Source organism: Podarcis cretensis (assembly GCF_951804945.1).
Source record: "Podarcis cretensis genome assembly, chromosome: 2".
Classification (NCBI taxonomy): domain Eukaryota; kingdom Metazoa; phylum Chordata; class Lepidosauria; order Squamata; family Lacertidae; genus Podarcis; species Podarcis cretensis.
The window spans coordinates 78177845-78197735 of NC_137171.1; the positions used below are offsets into that span (position 1 = coordinate 78177845).

Here is a 19891-nt window from a genome sequence, read left to right on the forward strand (position 1 = left end):
ACCAGGGTCTCAGCTTTGATGCATAAGAAATACTCTAGAGCTGAAAAAATATAAGATACAAAGCAACCCTTCTTCTATATTGAACATTTAATGATACACAGTTGCCAGAGGGACACCACATTTAGCATAATATAAGGTCTCCTTCATTCATCATTAATGGTGTTAACTTTTCATTCCTCTTTGAGGAGTAAAATGGTCTGCTTACCATATTTAATTAATTAAATATTGAAAATGGTATCTTGGCTCGTAAGTATGTTTAAAGCAGTGTTTAGTATTTGCTGTTAGATGGATACATTTGTAATTTGTTTGAACATCCTCAAAATCCCAATAAATCTGTATGAGTTTTGACCTCAATATAGCCTCCAACTAAATGTTCGCATATAAACAGCAGTGTGGTTTTTATGAACTTTGTATTATCTGGATATTTGGAGTGCTTAATGGATCCCTCAAAAATGTTAAGCTCAAGTGGTAGATATGAGCACCTCAGGAATGAACACCTTTCTCTGAATGCTTGTTACACCATCACCATAACATTTTGTGAAATCATGCTGATGGTGTGAGGCATTTGAAACCTAAGTTTAAGGACTGGACTATTTGGTTTTGAAAAAAAAAATTAAAAATTAAAACTCTGAATAATATTTTTTTCATATAACCTCCATTGTTCTGTAATTGTAATAATTCATTCAGGCATTTGTTATACAATGGCTTTTCATGTATATAAACTGAGGGGGATGGGCCTTCAGGTCTGGTGGCTAGATGTGTACTCTGATAATGCCTCTTGCATGCCTAGATGGAAGATAGAGAATGATGTGTGAGCATGTATAGAAACTGGCCTACTATACAAATGTAAATCTACAGTCATTGCTCCATCCATGCTTGCCTCTAGACCTGCCTGCCACTGGCATGTCACCCTGGAACATGGTGCTCCAGCTGAAAAAGGTTTCCAATTCAATATACATAATAACTTTGGAAAACTACTTCTGCCCTCACAGTAGCAATGTATGCGCCCTAGAAATGAGATTAACATTTAGCTTCAGCAGTGGGTTCTGTAAGTGCCATCAGTTCTTAGAAGCTGGGAAAGAAAAGAGAGCAAAGGTGAATTGAGAAGACAACGCTTAATAAGGGAGGAGAAAGAAGAAATAGGGTAGCACATTGAGCTGTGTGTGAAAAGGATGCTATATGAGAGGTATGATGTAGTTAAATCAAGTAGATTGGTATGCTGGAACATGTGGATTGATGTACACAATTTTAAGGATTGTAAAAAGTTTGTCCACCTGTGAAGATGCTTCTTCCCATATGAACATGCAGATTACAGCATCAGACTGTATTTTTTTTAATCCACCATACTTTCATGCAACCACACAGTTTCTTAAAATTCATTGCAATATTTTACAGGTATTATTGACAGCACTCAAGTGGAGCAGAGGCAGGTTGTAGCAGTGACTGGTGATGGAACTAATGATGGACCGGCACTTAAGAAAGCTGATGTTGGCTTTGCAATGGTACATTTAAGAACATGCTCCTTTTTAGGACTGCCCAGAATATTCAATAGTTTCAATTTTGGGGTTGAAGTAGTGCATTCAGTAGTGGGGTGGGATAAAATATTCCCTGAAACTCCCTCTAATGATAAATATATTTACCATTTTATGAGACTGTTCACACCCAATCTGCTGCGGCTTTGGTGCCATCATTTCCCTGGGAGTAGGTTTGTAGGCAATCTGTCAGTTGATGTATTGCTGTTACTTCAGCTGAATTGATTGTCTTAAGTATGCCTATTGACAGTGTGATGTCAAATTCCTGTATTGAGATCTAACTGAATTTTAGATTTGCCATATTACGAACTGCTATTGAAAACATTTCCAAATTGGTTCAATATGTATCCAGCATAGAAACTGCTGTTGAGGAAAACAACAACAATAATAATAATAATAATAATAAATTTTATTTATATCCCGCCCTCCCCAGCCGAAGCCGGGCTCAGGGCGGCTAACAACATTAAAACAGTATGACATTATAAAACATTATAAAAATGAATTAAAATCAAAATTGATGGCAACCATAAACTAAAGCTTTGTAAAGATTGCCAGAGGAGGGGGTCAGGCTGCGCCCTGACCAAATGCCAGGTGGAACAGCTCTGTCTTGCAGGCCCTGGGGAAAGATGTCAAGTCCTGCAGGGCCCTTGTCTCTTGTGACAGAGCGTTCCACCAGGTTGGAGCCGCAGCCGAAAAAGCCCTGGCTCTAGTTGAGGCCAGCCTAACCTCTCTGAGGCCTGGGACCCTCAAGGTGTTTTTATTTGAAGATCGTAAGTTCCTCTGTGGGGCATACCAGGAGAGGCGGTCCCGTAGGTACGAGGGCCCTAGGCCGTATAGGGCTTTGAAGGTTAAAACCAGCACCTTAAACCTGATCCTGTACTCCACCGGGAGCCAGTGCAGCTGATATAGCACCGGATGAATGTGATCTCTAAGCGAAGACCCCGTAAGGAGTCTCGCTGCGGCATTCTGCACCCGCTGGAGTTTCTGGGTCAGTCTCAAGGGCAGCCCCACGTAGAGCGAGTTACAATAATCCAGTCTGGAGGTGACCGTCGCGTGGATCACAGTGGCTAGGTCAGGGCGAGAGAGGTAAGGAGCCAACAAGTCTAAAGTCTCCTAAAGTTTTGACCAGGCTAACCAGTTTAATGGTTCTTTGGTTCCTGGCTCGTTTTATTTATTAACAGCCAATTTAAGTTACCTCTCTTCTGAAAGTGCTATTCCTTATTGAAACACTGTTTGTCATTCCAGTACCGTAAGTTATTCTTGATATGTCTTCTACATTTTTCAGGGTATTGCAGGAACTGATGTCGCAAAGGAAGCCTCAGATATTATCCTGACCGACGATAACTTCAGCAGCATTGTGAAAGCTGTAATGTGGGGTCGTAATGTCTATGACAGTATTTCCAAGTTCCTGCAGTTCCAGCTCACAGTAAATGTGGTGGCCGTGATCGTTGCTTTCACTGGAGCTTGCATTACCCAGGTAAGGTTGAATTAAAGTAAATGACTAAAGTATACCTACCCAGATCTTAAGATCTTCATCTGAGGCACTTGTCTGGAGGCCTTGCCAAAGAGAATGTTGCAGGTTGCTTCTTGGAAGAGGGCCTTTTCAGTGATGGCACCGTGGTCATGCAATATTGTCCCCACAAAGGCTTGCCTTGCCTTGTGCCTTCATTGTTTGTTTATTTTTTGGCACCATGTACATATCTTTTCATTTCCCCAGGTTTAACTATGGTAATCTTTAAAAACTTTTAGTGATTACGTATATTTATTGAAGTGTTAAGATCTTGTTGAATTTCCAAAGTTACTAAGAGTTTTGCTGGAAACCTACCGGTATTTTGTGCCAGTTTAATTCTGTGGTGGTCTTATGATTTTATCAGTGTATTTGAAGTTTTTAACATTTATTATAAGCTTGCCAGGGAACTTTTTTTGCCACTGGGCAGCCTAAAAATGTAGTTAATTGAAAACAATTAAATATAAGTAAATAAAGGGAATTCCATTTCAAATGATGATGCAGTCACTGCATTCAGTAAGCTGTTATGGATTCTAGCCAATTCTACTCCATTCATTTATGCAGACTGCATTTACTCAAATCTGATCCTGTCTTAGAGAAACAAATGGCTTAAATGATGTCATACATGAGAACTCTCACCCAAGTTCATACAAGCACCCTTATACAGCAATTTTATATGTTGTGCTACTGGCAGGCAGTAACCCATGTTGACTGCTTGTTGGGGCTAAGAACATGGACCCAGGTCCAGAACAGTTTGTACCTCACAGGCAGCAAACATTATGTTTTCTGTTGAAACCACATATCAGTGCTATTTTGGAACTGCTAGTGCACCCAGTTACTTTAATATCCCTAAAAAATGAATAACAAACACGTCAGCACCTTATAATCTAGAGGTACAAAGGTGTGCTCATATCTGCTTATTTCACCAAAAGTGAGTAAAATAGCAATCACAAAGCACCAGTTGTTTATATTATTTGTTCTCATGTGCCCATTGCACATATTTTCTACATTATAAGAATTCTAAGGAAATACGGCAACATTGTTTTTTTAAAGTAATATATACAGGGCTATTTTTCGGCTGGAACTCACCGGAATTCATTTCTAGCATCTCTTGGGTGGGCGCCATTGCCATTACAAGAGAACAAGGGAGGAGTTCATGGTGAGTTCTGACACCTCTTTTTATAGGAAAAATAGCACTTCATATATAGAGATATATAGATAGATAGAGAATCAAATATGGAAGGGTGATATTAAACAGAGTGTGGCACCTCTGTGAATACAGTGCAGATATACACATAGCACATACTGTTCACTCTGGTACAACAGGAAAATTCAGCCTCAGTGAGCAAAATCATGAATAAGTCATAGGTATACGGCAAAGAATAAGTTTACCTTGTCATCATGATATGGCCAAGTGAAACCCGAGGCTGTCTCTATTAGATGCCACAAAGGTGAAACTCCTCCCAAATTACTCTTCTAAATTTTTCAAGGTGTTCAAAGGTTATAACTATTTATTTCTTCATGGATCTTGGGCTCAATTGCAGACCTGTGGTTCCTCTGAGCAGTGAAAACTCAAGCTGTTGCTGTTCACTGTAGCTGGGATGGTCAGAGCAAGGGAAGGGAGGACTTTGCCACTCTTTAGTATTTCTTTTTCCTATACAAAAGAGAGATGTGGAATCAGGAAAGCACAGTGAACCATGGAGTATATAATACCAAATTTGTTTGCCTCTTGTATATTTCATTTTAATTATACCTTGGGATAGAAGTATTAAAAAGAAATCAAAGGATTGCATGTCCTAGCCTCTGCCCTTTTGAAAATTCTAAGGCATATTGATAAAATGTTTTAAATATTTAAGAAACTTTAACACAATTCTTCCCTCCATGAGTGCAGCTAAGAATGGAGTGGCAGGGATCAGCATGGATCTCAGTGGAGTCCTCTTTCCTTTTCCCCTAATCATGACTGCATGTGCACTTCAGTGCATCACTCATTACTACAAATGGGAGGACGATGCATTCCTCCCATATATGCACCCAGACAACTCTCTTCTCCCTAGGGCTCTGGAATATTTACTTTGCAGGCTAGGAACTTATCGGGATGGGCAGAAAAGAGAGTTCTGTTGAACCCATTTCTAATCAATCACTTGTTTATGAAGCTTTGCCCTTTCTCTGTGCATCTGGGAAGTGCTTCTGAGGAAGAGCATCCATCTATTTATTGGAAGAACCAGTAGGGTAGTTAACACACCACAATTACCTTTTGCTGCTTTGTGTGTAGGAGAGTTACACTTTTCTTGATAGTTGTGTGTCGTTCATTCATTTATTGAAAATTGACTATCACAGAACTATTGTGGTTTTCTTTGTGCAGCTAAAATCTAAAATAAACTTTGCAGAGATATTTAAAATGGTAGAATATAATAGAACTAATATAAATATATATACTTCTATGTGGCTATGTGTACACATACTACTACTGTAATTATATTTTTAGCTAAGTGTGCATAACCCCTACTGTTATGTGTTTTAATTTGCAGTTTCATAACTTTGTTGTTATGGTCCTTGGAAGTTTTAATATGGAAGATATATGCTGGGTTTATAAATAAATAAATAAATAAATAAATAAATAAATAAATAAATGTTTAAAAATAACAATAATGTTCCTAATATGTCCAACATGAAATATCTAGGGGTGATATTTCATGATGAATTGTGATGTATAGATTTGTGTTTCATGTAAAACATCTGGGATCTTTTTACAAAAAGCTTCCCTTTTTTATTTAGTTCCTTGCTAATACCTTCCAAGGTTACAAAGAAAAAAAACAGTGAAATAAATGTTGTTTTAGGTGGATCACTTCTTAAACACATTTCCACATAAATTCACATAATTGTTTTAATTTCCATTTGCTTCTGCCTTTAAAATCATATTTTTTAAAAAAAAAATATCTTGTGCAATGTAGCTGAATGATCTTTAAAATTATTCTAAACCCAAGCTCAGATGCACATTTCCCTTAGCTTGCAAAGAATTAATCAGAAATAAGAAAGAGCTGCAGTGGAAATTTCATTCCACCAAGTGCCAAAATTAATGTGTGTTTAATGCTTAGGCTGGGGTTTAGAATAAGCTTTTACACTTGACTGAACTGTGCAGCGCAGTAGATGATAGATAATTATTAGAGGCACCTTAGCAACATGGAATGGTTGGCACTGTGAAATGGTGAGAATGAGCTGCTGCCAAAAGTGATGGCTGCCAATTGCACATGTGTAATTTAGAGGATGGATCAAAGTGAGAATTTTGCTTTTCATTATACACTGGAGTTCCCTTGGGTTTCTGCTGACACTTGCACAACAGAGACCTTTTTATAGCAACAAATATAGCTTCAGATGATAGGAGAGCAGGATGCTGGGACAGGCACTTTAATTTCACACCATTTGTAAAAAGAGGATTTTTTCCCCCCTCGGTGCACATATGATCTCTTTGAAAGATTGTATGCATGTCAAGTTGCTCACTGAAGGAGTAAATGAGTTTGGCCTTTTGCCAATCAGGGGAGGGGCAAATGGCTTGCAGGGCATATATAGAGACCTCCAAGCTTATTTAGGCAATTGATAATCTCTTCAGATATCTCAGCTTTCATTTTTCAAGTATTTATCTACGGCACAGAAATCTTATGAATTATAACCGTTATATCATAAAATTGCATTGTTTCTCAGATATGGTTATGGTGTTGCTTTTAGGCAGATACTGCATCACAAAAAAATGCTTCTGTATTACTGCTACAAGCAGACGTTCTGAGTTTTTTTAGTTAGCACAATGAATTTATTGCTTCTGGTGAGCAGAGCAAGCTATCACAGGGATGCTCAGCTCGTACACATCAGTGTGGAAGAACAATGGCATAGTTTGCCGTAGTGCAGTTACAGAAGCATTTTGTTCTGGCAAGTAGGGCAAAACTAGGCAGCAGAAAATACATTGTAGTGGGACGAGCTCAGAACTGGACCTGTTGCCTTGTATCAATAAAACAAGCTGTGCATTGCATTAAGATAGTTATATCCTAGGTATTCTAAAAGTGATGGATATTGTTACAGTTGAATTCTACAGCTGCAATTCTATAAATACTTACCAGTCAGATAGTGCCTTATGATCGCATTTGAATAGTCTGTAAGGCACTTTATCCGATTATATTGAATATTGTGATTGATGTTTATGCATTTTTCACAAACCAAATTAATTTTCACTTTTTTAAAATTTAAAAAACACATGATAGAATAGTCTGTTTTAGGTTTCAGAGAAACATGAATTAAGCATGTCAATTAATCTAAAAAATAAAATCACATGTTCTTCCTCACTAGAGTTTTATAATGCCACTTTATCCATAGTTTTCTAGTGAGGAAGGATGCTGAGAAGGAACCATTATTCAAAAGATAATTTAATAGTAATTTATTTTGGTTTTGGGATCTGAATTGGTTTGTTTGTTTTTAACGGGCAATTTCAAAGCCTGATTTGACTCCAAGCATAGCCCTACTAGATTCAGTGAGCAGATAGCTCCTTCTAGTGGTTGTTTATGTAGTCTTGGAAACAAATACCTAACAAACCATATAATCCTTGACCAGACTGATGTGACATCTTGACTTACCATTAATTTGTAAAAGTAAAATAACTCAAATGGTGCTTCCTGAAAGGTTACTGGCTCTATTACTCCACCATTGTTGAAGGATTTTCAAGCTTCACTTGCTGAAATGTTTGCGTGTGTGTGTGTGTGTGTGTGTGTGTGTGTATTGTATTCATATCTATTTTAAGGGTTTAGCATTTAAATTAGTCCTTATTTTCTCTTGCAATTGTACAATAAGGGTTATGCCTGTACAGAATGTTTGGAAAATGGGCTTTGGATGCTGGAGGCCAAGATTCAAACACCTGCTCACTGCTGAAATTTGACTTTCTCAGCCAAATCCATCTAACAGAGTTGTTGGGAGAATACAAAAAATGAAATTAGAATACCGGTAGTTATGACCTTAGGGGACGCGGGTGGCGCTGTGGGTAAAACCTCAGTGCCTAGGACTTGCTGATCGCAAGGTCGGCGGTTCGAATCCCCGTGGTGGGGTGAGCTCCCGTTGTTTGGTCCCAGCTCCTGCCCACCTAGCAGTTCGAAAGCACCCCTAAGTGCAAGTAGATAAATAGGTACCGCTTTCTAGCGGGAAGGTAAACGGTGTTTCTGTGTGCGGCGCTGGTGCTGGCTCGCCAGATGCTGCTTAGTCACGCTGGCCATGTGACCCGGAAGTGTCTCCAGACGGCGCTGGCTCCCGGCCTCTTGAGTGAGATGAGTGCGCAACCCTAGAGTCGGACACGACTGGCCCGTACGGGCAGGGGTACCTTTTTAGTTATGACCTTCTTGCAAGGAAAGGTTTTGCAGAAATATTTAAGAGCAACAAGCACATATACTGACATGGCAAAGATACTGACATTTCCTTCTATAATTTCTCTCTTAAGGACTCACCTTTAAAAGCTGTACAGATGCTATGGGTCAATCTGATTATGGACACCTTTGCCTCTCTTGCTCTGGCTACGGAACCTCCTACAGAGTCGTTGCTGCTAAGGAAACCATATGGTCGAAACAAGCCCCTTATCTCCCGTACTATGATGAAGAACATTTTGGGCCATGCTGTGTACCAGCTCACTCTCATTTTTACCCTCCTTTTTGTTGGTAAGATTATCTAGCCTTTTTATTGCTAACTTTAACAAACTGTGGTAGAACTACAGGATTGTATTGCTTTGGGTTTCAAACATGCTTTCCATGCCTTTTTTGATCTGTAGATGTGACACAACATGTTGCCAAGAACACAGACTAGCTCAGCGATCCAATCCACAGAGCTACTCTCGTGGCTTGTATACATGTGGTAGGACTTCACCTCATAGAAGACAATATTTTGGAATCAAATTGGCCGCAACTTTATTGATTATAGATGTCAGTATGTTCTGGCATAGGCATTGGGTGTGTATCCTGAATCAACCAATCTATTTGCTGGAAGATTATTCCATCAGGTTTAGAATTATTCCTGGGTTTAGGATCACCCAATGACATGCATCAATTCTGGGCAATCCATCCAGCATGCCTTTGGGGGGGGGGCGTTATGGCCGCCCCTGTCTGGGCATTCAGACAGAAGTCTTCCCCCGGGACACTTTAATGGGGTACCCTGAGACTTCAATACCCTGATACTTCAACTGAGGAGATGGAGGTGTGGTTCTGACTCAGCCCCTCTGCCAGACTGACCCAGTCTATTAACTTTAATGGGTCTACACTGGAACTATTGGATACAATACTTCCCGCCCGTTGTATTTCTTAAACTTTCTGCCTGTTAATTTCATTCCCTCAGGTTTTTGGGTCACTACATGTGTCACTAAATATTTCATTGAAGCCCATGATTGAGTTTCTCCGCCTTTTTTAAACTAATAGCAAATAGGAAGGGGGTGCTCAAGATCAGAACCATGGTGCAGAGGGAAATAATTAATCCTTTCTTCCATACTTTTTTTTTTTGCTAAAAATTCATTCCCAACAAGCCCTCTCTTTACCCACTAAGAGCAGCAAATAGCAGCTTAGGGTGCGAATAAGAACGTGAGGAAAGAGAGGAAATATTCAAGGTGAAAGGGTTAATCGTCTCCAGGTTGTGGTGCTGATTCATATAATTTCACTGTGGCTGCTGATCATAAATAAATAAATAAAAATTGAAGAGGATCCCAATACCACGATTCAAATCCATGTTTAGTGTACCCTTCACTTTGCCTTTTAGTATTATCTGCACATCATGCATTATGAACTGTTATCAAGTTCTTTCCTTGTGTTAGTTTTTAAGCTAAAATTAATAAATGCTTTTGTTTGCTACAATCCATTAATTTTAATAAATAACATTTCATCTAGTTAATAGTCAGGTGCTACCCAAAAATAAGTGATCCAGATGTGGAGCTCAGTCTAATACTTTTCACAGTAAAACTTCTTTTCAATACTATCAATAATTTCATTGCTAAATAAATAAATAATTCAATAATTCAATAATTTCATTGCTAAATAAATAAATAAATACAGCTGAATGCTATAGTGCTTCTAATGTATGTATTTTTTATTGTTCTTCTTAATGGTTTTAGCAATGTACTTCTGAAATTCTTTTTTCCATTGTTTTATCATCAGCTTGCATTTATTTTGTCAGAGTTTGTGCTTCTTGTTCTCTTCATTTGGGCAACACTTCTACTTGTTATTCTTGCCTTATATAGCTCTTTTGCTTCTGCTCATAAACCACATTGACATCTTCTTGGATTTGTTGGTACTTTCCTGAACTATCCTGGACTGTGGTATAAATTCCAGCTGAGATTCTATTATTGTAATTTTAAATCACCTCCAAACATCCTGGAGGGAATTGACCCTTTTGGTTCTCCCTTTTAACTTCCTTTCAACGAATTCCTTCATTTGGAAAAGTTTTCTCTTTTAAAGCATCCCTGTTGCCTAGTCTAGGTAACTATCCCCTTCAGTGTATGTTAAATTTTGTAGCACAGAAGTAACTGTTCCAAATTACTTCATCAACAGTCACATCAGGTTCTGAACACCTCTCAGTATTGCTTCCCTTCCAAATGGTTTTATTGCTGATTCTTTCAAGACATACTCACTTATTGCTTCAAGAAGTTTTGCCTTGTTGTCAGGACTTGAATATGCATTTATCCCGTCAATGTGAGAGTAGCTGAAGTCACATGTTATTACCAGACTGTCTCCCTGATTTATTTCTCCATCTCAACATCATTCTCAGTGTTTTGGTTTGAATGGATAACAAATATGACTATGTCTTGAATTCCAGGACTTTTGGTCCTAGTATTTTCATTTCTGTGAGTTCCATGGAGGAGTTTATTAGAATCATTTTATCTCACTTGCAACACCATACATAATATTCCTTTGCTTGTTTTTTCTATGGAGTTTGTATACAGAGATTACTTTATCATACTGCTTTGCTTCATGCTACCAGGATTCAAACATGGCTATTATATTTATTATCTTATTAGCACTCTAGCTCCCCAGTTCTGGCTTGAAGGCTTCTAGTATTAGCATATAAATACCTATGCATTTATTCCTTTCCAGGTGACCTTTCTGTGCACATTTCCCCCTGTGAACCTTCAGTATCTTTAAACAGATGTCATGTTCTTCTGTATTCTATTGCCAAGTTCTATTCTATTCCCATTTGGATGATCTGGAACATTTACAACTTAATTCCTGAGCAATGAATCATCTTGAACTGGATGCTCCCCAATTCCTTTCAGCTTTCCTCCAGAATTGAGTTTAAAAGCTGTTTTGCAAGCTTTTTGATATAAATCATTGGCAGTTTGGTTCCACTGCAGTTCAGGGGGGAGCCTGTCTCAGGCTTGGCTTGCTCCATAATGTTCCCCAGTACCTAATAAATTTAAGTCCTTCTTTGAACACCAGCACTTCATTCATCCAATGAGACCCCTCAACTCTGAATGTCTAGCTGGCTCTGTGTGTGAAACAGATGGCATTTCTAAATATGCAGCCTTGGAGGTCTTGGACCTCAGCAGACTTCAGTAGCAAATAGAAATAAAAAGCTTCATGACTGGTTATTTACTGTTACTGTTGCTGTCATTGCTGCTATTATGACTACTATCTTGCTGACATGGTGATGTGATTGTTCTATGGTACACTGAACTGTCCACAATGTTTTTTTTTATTTTGTTCATTTATTTTTTTGTTTCCTCCTTATAATCAGGTGAAAAAATGTTCAAGATTGACAGTGGCAGGAATGCACCACTCCACTCTCCGCCTTCTGAGCACTACACTATCATCTTCAATACCTTTGTTATGATGCAGCTGTTCAATGAAATCAACGCACGCAAAATCCATGGTGAAAGGAATGTTTTTGATGGCATCTTTAGAAACCCTATATTTTGCACTATTGTACTGGGCACATTTGTTGTGCAGGTAATCATTATACAGTGTTAACGCAGCAAAATATTGTTTGCACGTTCCACTGTAAACTCTTCACCCTCTTCTCACTAGATTCTTTGAAAATCCAAAGGCATGTTAGGTATAAATAAACTGCTGATTTATCTACCATTAAGATAGATGTTATGATTTTTCTCCTGTTGTTTCCTTCCTGATTGTCTCAGTTCAATCCTCCCTTATTTTTATCCTGCAATCTATTTATTGCTTTCTCTTTCAAGGCTTCATCTGTTATGTCTTTTCCTTTCATGTGTTTATATTATGGAGATATATTCATTTTGCTCTTCTTCCCCTTCTAAAATCCAAGAGCCATATTATGTGAAGGAAGATGAGAAGAAGCAAAGGAGCTGGAGTATATTATATTCCTTTTGAAATTCTTGTCAGTACTAAAATGTGTCTGGTTATTTTTGAGACAGCACAATACAAAGTATATTAATAAGTAATCTTGAAATATAATAAATCTCATGATGACAGACTTCATTTGGTAGAGAAAATGCTTCTTCATAATCTTTTTCAAATATCTTACACTTTAAATTTAACAGCCAATCTTGGATAGTCTGCTGCCTTGTGATAGCAAAAGCAGTATTTCTGAAATAGCCTGCCTTGGGTTAAATGCAAGCGTAGGTCAGTGGAGTGATTCTGCCTGCCACAGGAGTAAGGAGGATTGGAAGCTGTACTGTTTTGATAGGCTATGACTGGGGTGGTGGGGATGACCCTGGAGATGAACTCAATTGAAACTTAGCATGTACCTCAATGAAATGTAACAAGCAATTAATAACATTTGAAAGAATATTGAATAAAACTTCTTAACATGTCACAACTACTTTAGGTAGGTAAATATGAACAGAAGTTAGAATACTGGTGAAGCAGTGCTGCTGTTACAACTATCACAAAACATACATGAGATTCCTCCCCCACCCCGCCCCTTGGGGAGCTTCAGGCTCAGTGTTATATTTTTTATGGTAGCAGTGGGGCTGGCTCAGCCATTAGGCAAACTGGAGCAGCAGTTCCATGAGCATCCCACCGGTGGTCCACAAGGGGTGACAGTATCTGCTGAAATCACACGGAATCTCGCAAACACACAATAGCTCATGCAATTTGGGCATGTTAGGTATAAATTGGGTGAGATCTCACCTGGAATTGGTTCCAAATGTGGGCGCTGGGCAGGGCAGGCCGAGAGGTGGCGCTGGTGGCAACAGGCATAGCACTTTCCGTTTCGGTCTCCCTAGGCAGCTGAGTGGTGGGAATATTCAAACTACAGTATGCTGGTTCTTCCAACATGAATGTTTTTGAAATTCAGTTGAGGAGTTCAGTTTTCCCAGTTCCCTCCCACTTGCAATTAAAAAAATAAAAACTCTGTTTAAGGTCGGTCTGACAAATAGGCTACAATGCTTTCCCCGATGTTTAGTTTTCTGTGTGCAGGGACCAAGCTACACCTGTAACCTGATCTTGCAATCCCAGAAAGAAGTTTGCATATTAGCACAATAAGGAATGGTTTGCAGGTCTCTGAAGTTGACCAGCAGCTGATGTGGGAGCCAGGATAGAGTTCCCACAGAGCTGTCTATGGAGAGGGGAGTCAGTGTTACCAATGCAGAGCCATTTGCCCTTTCCCCAGGGGTCTGCTGGTCTATCTATGATGTGAGGTCATCTGTCCTTCCCAATTTTCTCTTAGGCTGGTGTGCTTGGGACACTTTGAGAGCTTTGTCCCAGGTGCTGTTCCCACACCTTCATATGAGAAACTGCTGCAAGTCTCCCTGCTGACTGAAACTCCCCTTTACCTCACAGTTCATTGCTTCCTTGGGAACATTTTACTTTTAAACCTACATTCATTTATTTTGCTGCCACCTTCTTGACCTTAGATTCCCTCTACTAGCAAAGTGAGTGGTGCCATTCTTGGAGTATACTCAGTGGTAAACCTGAGTTTACTTCTGTGAAATAGCTCTATCCCTTCTGCAGTCTATTCTCTGCTCTTTCTTATCAAAAAATCATTTGCTAATTTGTTCAAGAAGATTGACCAGCTCCTGGAGGTCAGGGAAACAAGTAATTGAAAGTCAAGATATGGAAAGGTTGATTTGTTTTTAATTGTTTTTACTTTTTTGTATTTTGTATTTTTTGTTTCTTTTTCTTTTCTTTTCTTTTTATTCTTGTAACTTTTTTGAAACTTTAATAATTTTATTTTTTTTAAAAGAAGATTGACCAGCTCCACCTATCCTCTCATGCTCTCCTTTCCCTTGTAATAAGAAGTTGCTTTCTTGGCTATTTATTCTCCTGTTCTTCACCCCTTCCAGGCTAGATTTTCCTCTTTTCACTCCACTGAAGGTTATCAGGTTTTAAAATATTCTTCCTACCATTTTGTGAGGCCTCTTTGTCATCGTGATCCTTCTTCACTTCTCTGCTGCGTCTTCATACTGTTGATCATACCATCTCCTTTACTTTCTTTCCTCTGGGCTTCCCTCATATTTTTCTCTTCTTATTCCCATTCAATATTTCTGATTCATCCTTTGCTGTGTTATCATTCATACTTTTCTACTCTGCTCACTGTTTGTTCTTGTGACTTTTTCTTCTACCATTGTATTGATTACCATCATCCATATTATTCTTCCTTGGTGATATCTGTTCTGATAGTCTGTGTCTGCAGTAGTCAATCCAGAATCTCTCCATAAAATGAATCAGCCTAATTGCCACCATCTACCTAAGTCTATGTATTAGGGCACTGTCACATTTGCTGAACATCAAAGTTTTGGGCCTTCCATTTAAGGCTCTCTCCACCTTTCTACTCCTCTCTCCCAACTTTTTGCTGAACTGTTACCTGAACAGGCTTAAGTGCTGATTTTCCTGTCCCTTCTTCTTTTTCACAGGCTGATCAACCACTTTTATGTTTTTCTCCCATTTCCCTTTCTCATGTTACTCTCTATGTCAAGTACAACTTCCCCAGACTTGTTTATTCTGCAAAGAATTTATTGAATCACTGTACATACTCTTGTTGACATTTCCATTCCAACTTAAGGAACAGGCATGTGGAATTGTTGTGTGTCACATGTCTGTTTACATTCCAGCACAGTATGCTGGGAACTTCCGTTTCTGTATAGCTTTTGCTTTTGCTGTTCTCTCTGAGACGACATGAGAGAGAGACGACATGTTTCTTTGTTCTGATTTATAATTAATAAATCTGTAGCCGTAGTATAACTTCACAAGCCTCACGCCTATTCTGTGTGCACAGTACACTCTGCTAATAGCGTGCCCTGGCTTCTCAAGTCCGGGTCGCTGATTTACATTGGAGCACAGGCCGATGGAAGGAGACGTCCGAGCTGGGGCTTGCCAGCTGGCCTCCCAGCCTCTGCATATCGACAACTCTCACAAGTCTGCACCACCTTTCCTGTTCTCCTTCCCAAATCCTCACTTTACAACTTTATCAATCTCCATTATCTCCCAGTATCAATATTTTGCCCTTATAGCATGTGCTTTCAATTTTCAGAGCCATGTCTAGAATCATAGAATCATAGAGTTGGAAGAGACCACAAGGGCCATCGAGTCCAACCCCCTGCCAAGCAGGAAACACCATCAGAGCACTATTATTTGATTTGTGTGTTCAGCTCAGAATAGCAGTTCTTATGCTGTCTAAAGAAAATAAATTATCATTAGTAATAGTTGGAGAATGTTCAAAAGCTATAATAGGTAAATATGGTTGGGCTTTATATAGCACTTATTCTGACAAGATCCCTCAGCAGTTATACACATAGTTGTAGAGTATATATGAAAATGATGATAGGTATATTTTAGCCTCAATCCAGCAAAATTTAGTCATGATGAAGTCTCATCAGCATCTCTGGGAGTTTAAATTAGTAGTGACTAACTTGCACTGATGCTTTCAATGGGTCTTAGTCATGACTAACTTTACCTGAAGTGCAGGGCCCTCCTGTATATGTGGACAGTTTCATTTGATCATGACTCATATTTTGTCTGTCACCCTCTTGCAAGGAGCAGAGAGTAAAATAATTAATGATAGCATTCACACCTGGAAATAAAGCTTGTAGAAAAGTATCAGAACAAAAAACTTGCATCTCTCTGTCCTTTCCCCCCTTCTTTGATTAGTAATTGCACCTTTTATTTTTCTTTCTGCTTTCCCATTGCAGATAGTAATTGTACAGTTTGGTGGTAAACCTTTTAGCTGTTCCCCTTTGGAGCTTGACCAGTGGATGTGGTGTGTGTTTATTGGATTAGGTGAACTTGTATGGGGTCAGGTAAGGACTACTTATTTTATATAATTACAAAGAAAATCACACATTTTATAGTAAGGCTGCAATCCTATCAACACTTACTTGGGGATCCCACTCAGGGCTGTCTTAAGCATATGCGGCGCCAGGGTGCAAAGATCCGCCCAGCGCCCCACCCCCCAGGAATGCTCAGTCCCAGATATGCAGGAGGGTGGAGCCGGCCAGCCGCCTCAGCATCTCACTGGCTCGGTCGCCCCTGAACTCGCAGCACAGAGCCACCCGCAAAAGAGCCCACCACAGCGCTCCAACCAATGGATGGGCTCTTCCCCAGACTCAACTCTTGGGCCCCGGACTCTTGGTCTGGCACTGCTGAGAGCCCCCACCCCTAGCGCCTATGGGTAAGACAGCCCTGGTCCCACTGAAGACAGCGGTGCTTACTTCTGAGGGCACATGCGGAAGGATTGTGGTGTAAACAATTTTATTCGTATATTAAAGGTGAGTGTTGCAAATGACTTGACTAGTATTTCTTTAAAAAAATGTAATTGTCACTGACGTCAAATGAAATTCAGTAAAGCATGTAAATGCTTCACATTCTTCTAGGGTTTGAAATATAGATGAAGGCCGCACTCTGAATCCCTTTGTGGTTGTGAGATTCACATTGCTGCCTATGGTTGATGGACCCTTATTTTATTTTATTTTATTATTTCATCCCACCCTTCCTCAAATATGCTTGGGCAGCATACACACACTCCTCCCATTTTGTCTTTATAACAACCCTGTGAGGTAGGAGAGGTTGATAGTGTGTGTCAGGTCCACAGTAAACTACATAATCAGGAAGTATGTCTCCACAGTTTAAGCCTAATAGTCTAATGACCACAAAACCTTGGCTCTTGAATGGCCCAGGACTCTTTCATCACCTACAACAAACAGTAAGAAAACCCTGTTTTAGCAGAAATTCAGATTTTCTGAATTTCAACCAACGTTAGTTGCTTCATTTATATTACTATTTCTAGGCTGCTTTTCTGCCCAAATACTTCCAAATGATACATAGTTGTTTGGAGCTGCTATCAGATCCTGACAATTAACGCACTGAATGAAACTTGCAACTGTGCTGGAAAGCTAACGTTTCCTAATATCTTTCGTATATCATCTGCTGTTAACTAATATATGCAAATTGTATCCTAAAATGTCCTCACCAGAAAAGGATGACAGGGACATGAGTTCCAAGAAAAGTTGAGAAGTTCACTCTGTAATTAGAACATGTACAGTAAAGACAAAACACTTGAAAGCAAATGAGCCAGAATTCAAATGCAGAAGTCCATTATTTTCAATGGAATTCATATTTCTAAAAGTCACACTTACAAGGTGACTTGTAAGGTACTTAGACTTTGAATTCCCCTCCTCCTTGAAATTATGGTTGCAGTTTTCCTCTTACTCTTTGAAACCAGTATTGAGAATCACAGTCATGCTGGAAAGTTTGAAAATGTAGGAGCCCTGCTGGATCAGCCAAAGGCTTCTCTACACCAGCTCCCTTTTCCCCACAGTGGTCAACCAGATCCCTGAGGGCAGGAAATGGGGGCTTGGCCACACAGGGTCAAGGATGGCATATTTCCCATGCCCCAAGGCCTTCTTTCAGATGTGCCTTGTGGGTCAGCACAGTGATTGCACAATTTCCTGGAGCCCTAAATTCAGTCTCTTGGAGTTCATACCCAGTCTAATGTGTAATTTATTTTAAAGAACTTCAGCACATGTGTCCACAAAACAGCCTGTTCAGGCTGAATGTTCACTGGCATGTTATACATTGCATCTTGGAGAACCACTTCTGTGGATAATAATATTTGATTTCTCCCTCTTCCAATGTTTTACCATCCAAGAAAAAGTGATGAGATAAGGATGTAATGCCAGCTACATCTTCATGGACAGATCATCTGTAAAAGTTTCTCTATCTACACACCCCTCCAGGTCTCTGCATGGAGATTTCTAGACTCTCCTGTGCCTAGCCAAAAAGCTGGCAGGGGGATGAGTGCCTAATGCCATGAGCAGTTTCCATTGGCTCATATTAGTTGGGTTGGAATGAGGGTTCTTTAGATCTGTTTCCAGTCTATGCCAGTTTTGCAAGTTTTCATTCAGGTTTGTTCCATCCTGTTTCCATATTAAACTGCAATTTTTAATTAAAAAAAAAAAATCCAGACAAATTTCACACAAAATACTCATGTCCTGTTTCCCTCTGAGCTCTTTGATTCAGACCAGGAGGAGGAGACACCTGAGGATGAGCATGTAGAAGGAAAGAGGGGTGAGGCTATGCTGGAGAGCCCTCAAGACAAAGCCCCTATCTGCCCCCCCTCCAGTTCACCTGGAACTACTGATGAGGCTGTAGACCCAGGACCTGCTCCTTCCCTGCCTGTTGAGATTGCTTCATAAGATGTAGAGTAGTACAGATGTAGAGTAAAGATCTTTGGGCTGATGTGAATTCCTTGGCAAATGACAATATATATTTTGTTTGTCCTCGATTAAACTTGTAGTTTGTCTAATACAGACACGATTTTCACATACTCTCTACAAATGGTGCTCAGTGGCATAATTCTAAAACTTACTTTCAGGTCATTGCAACTATCCCAACGAGTAGGCTAAAATTTTTAAAGGAGGCAGGAGGTCTTACATTAAAAGAAGAGGCGCCCGAAGAGGAGATGAATGAAGATGTAGAAGAAATTGACCATGCAGAAAGAGAACTTCGGCGTGGGCAAATCCTCTGGTTCCGAGGGCTCAATAGAATCCAGACCCAGGTATGTTGTGCTACAAGGTTGGGGATATATTCTCCCCAAAACTGCTTTACATTTAGACAAAATAATTATATACCCTTAGTCCATATTGCAAAGCTCTATGTAGCTCTGATATGAGCAGGAACTGTTGTTGTATTTCTGTGACAGGGATTGCTTTGCATATTCAAACCACTGAATATTTGGAGGATTTCACAGTGCTGAGATGTGGACCTCCACAGGTGAATCAAAGCTTCTGTGTATTATTGAGTAGGACAACATCAAGTGGGCTGCAACCCTGTTGCTTGGAGGCAGGAAAACAGCACTCCCTTTTCCTGCCTTGCCTGGAGCAGACCTATAACTTGCTTGTGCTTTTCTGGCCTGGGTTAATTGTTTAGAAATGTGAGTCTTGAGTGTTGGATGAGTGTGTGAATGGTATGCCTGTATCCCTGTGTTTGTTCTAGTGTTTCTGTGGGTGTATTCAAAGCTTTTGTAGTTTATTTTCCCTCTGTGTTTTTGGCTGTTACTCCTCTTCTGTCTGTTGTGGCGTGACCATTGCTCCCCTGTAAATATCCCCCCCAATCAATTATTCACCTCTTCCAAGTCAATTTCTCCATTTATTAATTGATAATTTGGATTCCGCCTTCCCACAATGGATGGTAAATTATTCAAAAACAATTGATTAGTTATAAAATTAATTCTGATTGACCCACAAATTAATTTTAAAGCCTTAGCGCAGACAAGAAATGTTTAACTGATTAACTTACTGAACCAGAGTTAGTGCATTCTTCTTGCTGCCTCTGGAAATAAAATGCCTAAAGTTTTATAGAAGAGCTCTGTTCTCAAGTGAGTTAAATATACCATTGTAGTGATTATGTTGGCCAGCCTTCAGGCAATAGGGGGATTACAG

The 19891-nt window shown here is 39.6% G+C and overlaps 1 protein-coding gene across 18 annotated transcripts in view; it reads left to right on the top strand.

Moving 5' to 3' along the window:
- Positions 1 to 19891, top strand: part of ATP2B2 (ATPase plasma membrane Ca2+ transporting 2) — a 361888-nt gene that overhangs the window by 324405 nt on the left and 17592 nt on the right. For all 18 annotated transcript variants that reach the window (XM_079967266.1, XM_079967269.1, XM_079967264.1 and 15 more), the window contains 6 exons: positions 1396 to 1502; positions 2818 to 3009; positions 8510 to 8723; positions 11779 to 11990; positions 16145 to 16252; positions 18826 to 19008. In XM_079967266.1, the coding sequence (XP_079823392.1) occupies positions 1396 to 1502; positions 2818 to 3009; positions 8510 to 8723; positions 11779 to 11990; positions 16145 to 16252; positions 18826 to 19008 (1016 nt within the window). The remainder of the gene's footprint in view (positions 1 to 1395; positions 1503 to 2817; positions 3010 to 8509; positions 8724 to 11778; positions 11991 to 16144; positions 16253 to 18825; positions 19009 to 19891) is intronic.